General features: G+C 46.8%; 1 protein-coding gene across 6 annotated transcripts in view; it reads right to left on the bottom strand.

Annotated features, from left to right (window-relative positions):
* Window positions 1-12,832, bottom strand: part of LOC139749449 (atrial natriuretic peptide-converting enzyme-like) — a 1,171,820-nt gene that overhangs the window by 78,863 nt on the left and 1,080,125 nt on the right. For all 6 annotated transcript variants that reach the window (XM_071663354.1, XM_071663333.1, XM_071663362.1 and 3 more), the window contains 2 exons: window positions 11,155-11,243; window positions 7,443-7,650 (listed from right to left, as the gene is read on the bottom strand). In XM_071663354.1, coding sequence (XP_071519455.1) covers window positions 7,443-7,650; window positions 11,155-11,243 — 297 coding nt within the window. The remainder of the gene's footprint in view (window positions 1-7,442; window positions 7,651-11,154; window positions 11,244-12,832) is intronic.

Here is a 12,832-nt window from a genome sequence, read left to right as displayed (position 1 = left end):
GAGGCTCTTGATACCGCCAGCATTTACGGTGGTACGAAGGGAAATGATTCTTTATTTTGGCGGACGTTCAATCACCTGGGGGGGAAAATTGGAAGGGTCTGCAGGAAGGGGTTGAGGAGAAGGAACAGGAAGAGGAGGTAGGGGAATGGAATCAGAGACAAGGATTGAAGGAATGGACTGAGACAGTCGAGTACAGGTAAAGGAGAGTAAAGTGGGGGAATCAAAGAAAACGATGCATATGGGGGTTTGCTTAAGAGAAGAAGAAGAAGAAGAAGAAGAAGAAGAAGAAGAAGAAGAAGAAGGAGAAGAAGAAGAAGAAGGAGAAGAAGAAGAAGAAGAAGAAGAAGAAGGAGAAGAAGAAGAAGAAGGAGAAGAAGAAGAAGAAGGAGAAGAAGAAGAAGAAGAAGAAGAAGAAGAAGAAGGAGAAGAAGAAGAAGGAGAAGAAGAAGAAGAAACAGAAGAAGAAGGAGAGGAGAAGAAGAAGAAGAAGAAGAAGAAGAAGAAGAAGAAGAAGAAGAAGAAGAAGAAGAAGAAGAAGAAGAAGAAGAAGAAGAAGAAGAAGAAGAAGAAGAAGAAGAAGAAGAAGGAGAAGAAGAAGAAGGAGAAGAAGAAGAAGAAGAAGAAAAATGTAATGCTTATGGGTGAAGAACGAATCAGATGGAGAGTGACACAAATAGTGGCTTTATCCTTGAGCACGACGGTGTGACCCTTGAGCACGACGGTACGGCCTTCAAGCACGACGGTACGAGGCTTTGGGTATGATGTTCTGGCCTCTGACATAACCTTTATAAAATCGGGTCAAAGGCCAGGTCATCATACCTAAGGATCGCCCCGTGGTGTTCAAGGGTCGTATCGTCAAGCCCTAGAGATGAAAGAGGAGTCAGTCACCCAGTGACTAAACACGAGTCTATCAGTTGTGAAAAATAGTCAGTCAGTCTATCAAGTCTATCAGTGCCGAAAGTTTGTCAGTCAAATCTAAAGAGCAACAACGCAGTCAACCGATCAGACAGTCAATGAGTCAGACAGTCAATGAGTCAGTCAGTCAATGAGTCAGACAGTCAATGAGTCAGACAGTCAATGAGTCAGACAGTCAATGAGTCAGACAGTCAATGAGTCAGTCAGTCAAACGGGTTACGGGTCCTGTGCCCCCCCCCCCCTCCTCATGTCTAACCCCAGCACAGCTTACAGTGCTTACATGTTGTGCAAAGCTTCAGCGTCAGGTATAAAGCTTTGGGGTAATATGGAAAGCTTTAAAATGATGTCCAAAGCTTTTGGGTAACACGTAGAGTTTAATGTGTAAAGCTCTCTAAAATCACGTACGTGTGTGTGTGTGTGTGTGTGTGTGTGTGTGTGTGTGTGTGTGTGTGTGCGTGTGTGTGTCGCTATTTACTGTAAAGTTAAAGCCTTAAAGTAAGAAGTAAGAGCTTTAAATCAATAAGGGTGAGGACCTCAGACCTGAGCCTTTAAGGTCAAATGCCCGTCCATTCTACGCAAGGGTCGCTTGTACGGTCGTGCTCAAGGGGACTCGTTAGGATGTGTATATCAGGCACTCGAAGCTCCGAGTACAAGATTACAAGACGAGACTTTAATAGCCTAAGCAGAAGACTTTTTAAAAGGCTTCGGAATGGTCCTGACTTGAAGCCCCCCGAGGCTGTAGCTGGCTGGCTGGCTAGGTAGGACCTCGGGGGTTTGACACGAGAGCAAAACTCGCCCCGCCAGGCCCAACACTCGAAGACCCTGATCCAGGGTTACAAAAACTACAGGAGCGGTTTACTACGATGGCATCTGACGGTGTAATCCCTGATGGGGGGGCCTTGGATAACAGGTAACGACGCCATTTAACGAATAATGGGACCTGCTTAATGGGCAATGGGGCCCTGATTAATGGGTGGCGATGGAGTGGAGTAAAGGGCCCTCCGGAAATGGGGGGAGGGGTAGACCAGGATGCAGCTGCTTGTTATAGCCAATTACCGACAAAATTGGCATTTAAGTCCCGAGTTCCCAATTTCATTTCGCCGCAGAGTAAATGGGAACAGGTAGGGCGAAGCAATACCATAAACATCGCTGCAGGGACCAGTAATAAAGCCGGGGGGGGGGGGGACGACGACGAAGAACAGTATTAGATACGCCGGATAGGGAAGGACGACCTCGGCGCAGGTACACCTGGGACGGCTGCTCTGTGTGAGAGAGAGAGAGAGAGAGAGAGAGAGAGAGAGAGAGAGAGAGAGAGAGAGAGAGAGAGAGAGAGAGAAATATTAACAGTCGCTGAGCCCCATCTCTTGAACACTGCCAGTTCTCAGACGACCTCATGATCTTGTGCATGTCGTCTGCACTAACCATGTCCTCAGTCCCTCTCTTCCAATAACATCACACCGGTGCACGACCAACATGATCCTTTCTTTTTCTTTCATTCCTGTTGTGTCGTGTGGCTGCTCAATCCTTACAAGATCTGCTCCTCGTCGAGCTTCAACGATCTGTCTTAAAATCTTGAAGGTTGTCAACAAGTCACCTCTTACTCTTCTCTCTTCCAGAATAAGGTCAAAATCAGGATCTCTAGCCTTTTCCTATAAAAAGGATATAATAAACTCTAGCATGTGTACTTGTCTTCCACCTGGATTGCGTCAGGTCATATTCTCTCTCTCTCTCTCTCTCTCTCTCTCTCTCTCTCTCTCTCTCTCTCTCTCTCTCTCTCTCTCTCTGTTTCCTTTTCCTTCCAAAAAATTCAATCCTCCTCCCTCCTCCCAGGAGTCCAACAGAAGTAATAACAACATTCATTTGGAAGGAAAATCTCACTCAGTTGAAGTACGACAGCAGGAGCCAGGAAGAGTGTGTAGTGGTGAGGCAGGAGCCAGGAAGAGTGTGTAGTGGTGAGGCAGGAGCCAGGAAGAGTGTGTAGTGGTGAGGCAGGAGCCAGGAAGAGTGTGTAGTGGTGAGGCAGCAGCCAGGAGCAGTGTGTAGTGGTGAGGTAGCAGCCAGGAGCAGTGTGTAGTGGTGAGGCAGCAGCCAGGAGCAGTGTGTAGTGGTGAGGCAGCAGCCAGGAACAGTGTGTAGTGGTGAGGCAGCAGCCAGGAGCAGTGTGTAGTGGTGAGGCAGCAGCCAGGAGCAGTGTGTAGTGGTGAGGCAGCAGCCAGGAGCAGTGTGTAGTGGTATATGGATATCTGTAACCCCTTTTATACCCCTCCCTTCCGAACGGGCTGGTGATGCCGGGACTTATATCATAAAAATCCAATCAACCGTTGGGAAAAAATATATAGTAAAAATATTTTAAGGGATTTGAAATGGCCACTTTATTGATCAGGGGATTTATTAGAAACAATATATTCGTTTATGTCAGGTATTTCAGTGGTGACTCTCCCCTTAACCTCTGGCAATGGCACTATAAATCTTAAATTGTCTCAGGCGGACTGCTGGTGTGTGTGTGTGTGTGTGTGTGTGTGAGGGCCCCATCACATGGACATTTTCTGCTGTCGTACAACCTTTCAAACAACTGTTATGTTCTCCACATTTACCACATCCTCGTTCGGTTTATTCCATTCATCCACCACTCTTATGGAAGAGCACCTTTTTATATTTTTCTTTTTTTACCGTTTTCTTGCTTGATTTCAAGTTATGTCTTCCGGTTGTTCTCTCGCAATATTCTTCGACGAATAGCCCAATATCTTCGTAATAAATCTGGTTTAAAAACTAAAAGTTTGTTTTCAAGTCACCCCTCACTCTTCTCTCTTCCAAGGTGGGCAAATGCAAGGTTTATAGCTTTGCTCTCTACCATCTTCGTTGCCCCACCTCTGCAGCTTCTCTATTAGCTCTTTGTTCTTCTGCGAGTTTGGTGATGAAACTAAAGAATCACGTTTTAGTTTTGATCTTATGTGGGTTGTTAAGAGCCTACTGCATATTTCCTTATACATACATTTCAAAGCTATTCTAATATTCACCAGGGGAGAGTTTGTCTCTACTGTTCTCCCAGTGTGGGTCTCGGGTGACTTGTTAAGGAAGATATCAACTCCCAAGTCTCTCTCTCTCTCTCTCTCTCTCTCTCACACACACACACACACACACACACACACACAGACACAGACATTCCTGAAGCTTATTTCCAGTTAGATAACACTCATATTAAGGCCTTTTACCGTGTATCATCCTCATCATATACACTTTAAAGATTGTCTAGGTCCCTTTGCGAGTTGATGCAATCCTCCTCGCTCTTTGCTTCCGTCATGACTTCAGTATCATCCGTAAACATGTTCAAGCGGTAGTCCAATCCATCTAACGAGTTATTTACCTGGATCAAAAAGAGAAGTGGCCCCAGGACAAAATCCTGTGGCAAGCCATCGGCAACCACAACACATTTCGAGATGGCTCCACTGACATGCGTCGTTTGTTCCCTCCCACCAAGATAATCTTCGATAGAGTCCTCTTCTTCCTGCCTGAAGATCCAGCTTCTTTGTCACCCTCCTCTGTGGTACATGGTCAAATGCCTTCTGGCACTGTAGAGACAGACGATCTATATCTTGCTCTCATTTTCCCGTCTCAAACAGAGCTCACCCACTCGTAGAAATCGAAGTGGTTCGCAACGCAGGACCTCCTCTCCCTGAAGCCAGGTTTCCTGCAGGTAGTTTCTCCTCTGCAGGAACTGATCCAACTGGTTTCTGATTATGTATTCCAGTACCTGACCGGCCTGTGGTTCAGCGCCTTCTCCCGCTTGGTCTTCTCATTCTTTCTTTATAGACAGGTGTGTGTGTGTGTGTGTGTGTGTGTGTGTGTGTGTGTGTGTGTGTGTGTGTGTGTGTGTGTGATTACTATTTGCGTGTTACAAGGAAAGTTTTACATTCATGTTGATTCATCTCTCACCTTGTATATATGTACCATGTATTTACTCGTCTGTAAACACACACACACACCAGTCTGAGCCACTTACCCATTTAACGACCAGCCCCGAGGGAAGGATGACTACCTGAGATAAATGTAGACCGAATGCCACGCCTAAGCTTAAAGCCATGTGGGTTTGACCCCGAGCTGGCCCGTGTTGGCTGATGGTCAGCAACGTTAGCCACAGCACCACAGAGGCCCCTGCCCCCAGCTCCTCCCCCCGGTGCTGTACCTCATGCCTGACCCTGCAAACTGCTCCTCTGTACCTAGAAATGATAATTCCAACGTGCACACACACATGTCTCTGTGTAAGTACTGAGTGTAATAGCTGTCAAGAGGCTGAAGGTCATTAAGCCAATGTTCAAACTGCGGTTAGGATAAAAGTGCTGCTGTTCTTGCTAGTAGTATGGTGAGCAGCTCTGATCATCAGGTAGCTAACCAGTCAACTGTCTCCCCCACGTTCAGTTTTGCTCTGGACATCCGCCCCCTTCCCTAATGACCAGTATCTTGAACAATGCAACCCTAAGTTCGCCCTCACATCCTATTATGTGATTATTAAGACCCTTTATTGCCAAGTCAACCCTCTCTGTGACCACGCATCACGAGAGAGAGAGAGAGAGAGAGAGAGAGAGAGAGAGAGAGAGAGAGAGAGAGAGAGAGAGAGAGAGAGAGAGAAACCAGACGAGCCCTTCACGCAGGCGGGCTGTGGGCGGGACGGTCCTCACATGTGGCATGGGCGGATGGAGGGTGCTGCTCCTCCTCGCCATCCTGCCTTGCTGTGAAAACCCAACCCTTTTCGTGATCACCTAATCCTCTCTTAACACAAGACAATCCTTTGTATAACCATCCAACTCTATAACCAACCCTCTATACCAAGCCAATTCTATAACCAACCCTCTATACCAAGCCAACTCTATAACCAACCCTCTATAACCACCCAACTCTATAACCAACCCTCTATACCCAACCAACTCTATAACCAACCCTCTATAACCACCCAACTCTATAACCAACCCTCTATAACCACCCAACTCTATAACCAACCCTCTATACCCAACCAACTCTATAACCAACCCTCTATAACCACCCAACTCTATAACCAGCCCTCTATACCCAGCCAACTCTATAACCAACACTCTACACCCAGCCAACTCTATAACCAACCCTCTATACCAAGCCAACTCTATAACCAACCCTCTATACCCAGCCAACTCTATAACCAGCCCTCTATAACCAGCCAACTCTATAACCAACCCTCTACACCCACCCAACTCTATAACCAACCCTCTACACCCACCCAACTCTATAACCAACCCTCTATAACCACCCAACTCTATAACCAACCCTCTATAACCACCCAACTCTATAACCAGCCCTCTATACCCAGCCAACTCTATAACCAACCCTCTACACCCAGCCAACTCTATAACCAACCCTCTATACCAAGCCAACTCTATAACCAACCCTCTACACCCAGCCAACTCTATAACCAGCCCTCTATAACCACCCAACTCTATAACCAACCCTCTACACCCACCCAACTCTATAACCAACCCTCTACACCCACCCAACTCTATAACCAACCCTCTATAACCACCCAACTCTGGGTGCAGTGGATATAGACAATGTTATCTGCAGAGAGCTTGGGCGACCGAGTGGTCATATTACACCGACTCTGAGAGGATGCGTTGATGACAATAAAGGGATCTGAGTACCCCTCTCCATTACACCCCATCTTCACTCACAACCTAATCAATCTCCTTTGTCTACCATTTCCATTCATCACCGTCACCACCAGCACCCCAACCTCTGGAAGACATGCAAGACATTCTCTCCTTTGCATTTTTCTCAGCAACTGACAACACCTCAGCCCATCCATCCACACGCAGCAGGGAAAGTTTTACCCAAACAAGGATTCACTCTCGTGGAATCTCTCTCGTCATGCAAAATGTGTAACACATGAGTGATAACACGCGAGCGGGAGGGCACGTACGCGTGGAACCAGGAAAAAATAATGAAAATAATGTCTCTACTCCAGTGAAAGTTGATGGGTTTACTCCTCTTGCAGTTGCATGTTACCTCGAGACACATTAGGCCTTCCTAAGTCAACAAAGTACTTTAAACCTTGACGACAGACGGACAAGCGTATTAGAAAAAAAAGTAAGAACTGAAATCTTTCGAAGAGTGAAACGAGAATCGTCCAAGACACTTCAGGGTCGAGAGAGGGATGTATGACCTGCTGCAGGACATGTGACCATGTAATGAATACCTGAACATGGTGAAAGAAACCTGCTGCTGAGGTACCTGGCCATAGCGAGAGGTGATAGAGGACCTGCCTGTTGGTCCGGTACCAGGGCAGAGTGAGAGGCGGGGACCGACCTGTAGGTCAAATACCTAGGAAATGGTGCGAGAAGAGGACCTACCTGTAGGGGAAAGGTGAGGACCTACATGTATCATGTACCTGGACACAGTGAGAGGCAAGGACCTACCTGTAGGTCAGGTACCTGGACACAGTGACACGTAAGTGCCTACCTGTAGGTCAAATACCAGGACCTTGAGAGGGATAGAAGACCTACCCGTAAGTGAGGAGGTCACAGGTGACCTCGGCCATGTTGTGGATGAGCTGGTGGGCCTCCTGTGTGGTGAGGGTCTTGTTGATGTTGTCGACACAGACGCGGGAGGGCAGGCCGGCCTCCGTGTACCGCAGCAGACCCTCTCGGTTGTACTTGGTCCACTGCTGGTCCTTCAAGGCGTCGGGGTCCGTCGGCGTCGGCGTCAGAGACACTGGACGACAGAGGAAAAACGACATGAGAACCTTCCCTAATGATTTCAGAACTTAATGGATGTTGCCCCTGAAGCTGTGTTCAAGATGTCAGAGAAAATGAGTCAACAGGTTCACTTGTGGGACGCTCAACCACCTGGAGCACAGCGGTACATCCCGTGAGCACTAGGCTACACCCTTACGGGCCAGGGTAAGGGTGAGGCTAGTAATAACCTAGGGTCATATAGTCGTGCTTATGGGTCGCACTGTCGTGCCCAAAGGGGGTTGAACACTGGTCATTAGGTGAAGCATCACATGACCAAGACAAGAACCTCATTTCCAACTGTGACAGGTGTACACCAAGTGGTCTGTATATCTTTAAACTGTCAAATTCACATGACCCATTCACCTCTGCTACCTGTGTATCTACACTGCGCGCCTTCATACACAATTAGGGATGGAAGGGGAATTATGAAAGAGAGAGAGAGAGAGAGAGAGAGAGAGAGAGAGAGAGAGAGAGAGAGAGAGAGAGAGAGAGAGAGAGAGAGAGAGAGAGAGAGAGAGAGAGAGAGAGAGAGAGAGCTGACAAAATTGAGAGGAGGTTGAGAAAAGAGCCAACAAAAGACATTCTACCAGGAGCTGAGAGGGAAGCTGGAGGAGCTAAGAGCAAGGGAAGTTGCTGGAGCTGAGAAAGTTGGAGAAGCTTTAGAAGCTAAGGGCAAGGGAAGTTGCTGGAGCTGAGAAAGTTGGAGAAGCTTTAGAAGCAAAGAAGGTTGGGGAAGTTGTAAGAGCAGAGAAAGCTGGGAAAGTTGTAGAGCAGATAAAGTTGGGGAAGTTGGAGGAGCAGAAATCTGAGGAAATAGCAGAAGCAGAGAAAGTCGAGGAAGTTGTTGACTAGATAAAGTTGGAGGAGTTGGAGAAGCAGATTAAGTCGGGGAAGCTGGGGGATCACACATCTGGGGAAACAGTAGGAGCAGAGAAAGTTGGGGATGCTGTAAAGGAAGAGAAACTACGAAAGTTGTAGGAACAGAAAAAGTTAGGGAAGTTGTACGAGCAGAGAAAGCAGGGAAGGAGGAGGAGCAGAGCAGCTGGGGAAGTAGGAGGCGCAGAGGAGGAAATGGGAAAGTCAGAGATGTGTGTATTGGTTGATGAGATGTGACTGGTAGGGCAGACAGAGCCGAGTGCACTACTGTTAATTTACTTAGGTTTGGGGCTGGTAGGACCGGGGATGACATACAGGGCTGTGGGTTAACATAAAGGGCTGAGTGTGTATATATATATATATATATATATATATATATATATATATATATATATATATATATATATGTATATATATATATATAAAACAACACACACACACACACACACACATATATATATATATATATATATATATATATATATATATATATATATATATATATATATATATATATATTCGTATGAGCCCATGGGGAAAACGCTCGCCTTCATCCATTCCCGACGCCATCTCATCCCACAGGATACAGCACAAATACAAGCAGGAAAGGAAAAACGATGGAATATACATTCTCTCCTTTCCCTACACCCGATCGACCGCCCCCTGCGTCGTCGAGGTAGAGCCAGGAAACAGACAAAGAAAGGCCACATCTGCTCACATCCATACATGAGCTGTCATGTGTAATGGAGAGAAACCATACTTCCCTATCCTCATCCAGGAACCATGGACCTTTCCATGGTTTACCCCCAAACGTTTCGCATATCCTAGTTCAGTCCATTAGCGGGACGTCGATCCAAATATACCACAACGTTCCAATTCACTCCATTCCGTGCACGCCTTTCACCCTCCCGCATGTTCAGGACCGAATCGCTCAGAATCTTTTTCACTCCATCCATCTTCCATTTGGTTTCCCGGTTCTCCTTGTTCCCTCCACTTCTGTCAACCTTTCCTCACTCATTCTCTCCATATGTCCAAACCATCTTAATACACCCTCTGCTCTCTCAACCATACTCTTTTTATCACCACCTCACACCACATATGGTCCTCAAACATTCTATTTCCAACATATCCACCCTCCTCCGTACAACCCATCCATCGCATCCATATAATATTGTTGGAACCGCTATTTCTTCAAATATACCGTTTTTCGCACATTACTTACCTTCGCATTTAAATCACCCATCACTAATATATATATATATATATATATATATATATATATATATATATATATATATATATATATATATATATATACATATATGATTGGGATCTGAAGGAAAAGTGTGGTGTAAATATACAGGGCTAGGGTTGATATGTAAAGTCAGGGTAAATATGTAGGGCTAGGGTTGATACACTACGATGACGTTTAGTACATAGGGCTAAAGGTTAATGCACTGGGCTGAGGGTTGTTAACATGTAGGGGTGATGGTTAATATATAAGGCTAAAGAATAACATTTAGGGATAGAGGTTATCATAAAAGGGCGTAGGTTAATATGGGAGTTGATACATACGGCTAAGAGTTGATACATAAGGCTGGGAGTTGATAAATACGGCTAAGAGTTGATATATAAGGCTGGGAGTTGACACATACGGCTAAGAGTTGATATATAAGGCTGGGAGTTGATATACAAGGCTGGGAGTTGACACATACGGCTAAGAGTTGATATATAAGGCTGGGAGTTGATACATACGGCTAAGAGTTGATATATAAGGCTGGGAGTTGATATACAAGGCTGGGAGTTGACACATACGGCTAAGAGTTGATATATAAGGCTGGGAGTGAAATATATTGGGCTGGGAGATATAATACAGAGCTGAGAGTAGATGTAAAGGGTTGGACTGTAGAGGTAAATCGAAGGTGTATCAGCGGGGTTAACGCTCAGGCGAGCCCTAGCTGGGGTATGTATGAGAGGAGTGAAGCACTTCTGACGGAGAGGGGAGTGACCAGAGCGTGAAATGACAGACTTAATATTTGATGATGAATGTGAGTGACGGAATCTCTAGGGTGTGGGGCGGCAGGGTGAAGGGCGGTTGGGAGATTGGGCGACAGGGTGAGGGGTGGCAGACTGGAGAGTAGCAGAGTGGTGGATGGCAGGGTGGTGAATGGCAGGGCGACGGGTGGCGGGATCACAGAGTGGTAGGTTGGTGGGGTGGCAGGGTGATGAGAGACAGGATGGTGGATGACTGGATCTAAGGCTGCAAGGCCAGAGGCGTCAGATTTAAGGGCAGCAGGATGAGGATAGGAAGGGTGAGGGTATGCAGGGTGAGGGTGGGCAGGGTGAGGGTGTGTAGGGTGAGGAGATGCAGGGTGAGGTTGTGCAGGGTGAGGGTGTGCAGGGTGAGGGTGTGCAGGGTGAAGGTGTGCAGGGTGAGGGTGGGCAGGATGAGAGTGTGCAGGGTGAGGGTGTGCAGGGTGAAGGTGTGCAGGGTGAGGGTGTGCAGGGTGAGGGTGTGCAGGGTGAGGGTGTGCAGGGTGAGGGTGTGCAGGGTGAGGATGCAGGGTGAGGTTGTGCAGGGTGGAGGGTGACAGAGAGAACTCACAGCAGCCTCGCTCGTCGGAGCCGTTAGGACAATCCTCGATGCCGTCACATCGTCGCTCCTGCGTCACGCAGGCTGGCCCGGGACCGCACCTGTGCACCACAAGAACAACAACACATGTTAGCCCATACCTCCACGTTCCGACCGTCACCCTGGACAAGTAACAAATGCTTCAAGGTATATGACGAAGGACAACACATGCTACTCGATGTGTCTACCACCAACAATGGACCTCACTAAAGGGACCCAGAGTGAATGGATCCACGATCACGAGATAACTCGGCGAGGTCCATGTTCGAGACCCAGGTTAGCCTCTGGGGAGTCACGGTAGTCCGCTCCTCCTGTGACACTACGCACACCTGGACCTAGGCACACCAAACCTTGCCATCAGAATTACCCTCGCGCCCTGCAGCAACACTGTGATCTTAACTGCTGTGAAATCTGTGAGTATTGAGGTAACTCCTACCATACAAAACACACACACACACACACACACACCACATTATTATTATCATATTATCATACTTTGTCGCTGTCTCCCGCGTTAGCGAGGTAGCGCAAGGAAACAGATGAAAGAAGGGCCCAACCCACCCGCATATACATGTACATACATACACGCCTACACACGCACATACACATACATATACATTTCAACGTATACATACATATACACAGACATACACACATGTGCATATTCATACATGATGCCTTCATCCATTCCCGTCGCCACCCCACCACACGATAAAATTGCACCCCCTCCCCACCCCGCGCTCGAGGTAGCGCCAGGAAAGACAACAAAGGCCATATTCGTTCACACTCACTCTCTAGCTGTTATGTATAATGCACCGAAACCACAGCTCTCTTTCCACATCCAGCCTCACTCTTTATAATATATATATATATATATATATATATATATATATATATATATATATATATATATATATATATTTTTTTTTTTTTTTTTTTTTTTTTTTTTGCTTTGTCGCTGTCTCCCGCGTTTGCGAGGTAGCGCAAGGAAACAAACGAAAGAAATGGCCCAACCCACCCCCATACACATGTATATACATACGTCCACACACGCAAATATACATACCTACACAGCTTTCCATGGTTTACCCCAGACGCTTCACATGCCCTGATTCAATCCACTGACAGCACGTCAACCCCGGTATACCACATCGATCCAATTCACTCTATTCTTTGCCCTCCGTTCACCCTCCTGCATGTTCAGGCCCCGATCACACAAAATCTTTTTCACTCCATCTTTCCACCTCCAACTTGGTCTCCCACTTCTCCTCGTTCCCTCCACCTCCGACACATATATCCTCTTGGTCAATCTTTCCTCACTCATTCTCTCCACGTGCCCAAACCATTTCAAAACACCCTCTTCTGCTCTCTCAACCACGCTCTTTTTATTTCCACACATCTCTCTTACCCTTACGTTACTTACTCGATCAAACCACCTCACACCACACATTGTCCTCAAACATCTCATTTCCAGCACATCCATCCCCCTGCGCACAACTCTATCCATAGCCCACGCCTCGCAACCATACAACATTGTTGGAACCACTATTCCTTCAAACATACCCATTTTTGCTTTCCGAGATAATGTTCTCGACTTCCACACATTCTTCAAGGCTCCCAGAATTTTCGCCCCCTCCCCACCCTATGATCC

This window comes from Panulirus ornatus, chromosome 1 (assembly GCF_036320965.1).
Source record: "Panulirus ornatus isolate Po-2019 chromosome 1, ASM3632096v1, whole genome shotgun sequence".
Lineage (NCBI taxonomy): Eukaryota > Metazoa > Arthropoda > Malacostraca > Decapoda > Palinuridae > Panulirus > Panulirus ornatus.
The sequence above is the reverse complement of the archived record's forward strand: the minus strand, read 5'-3'. Positions and strand labels throughout refer to the sequence as shown.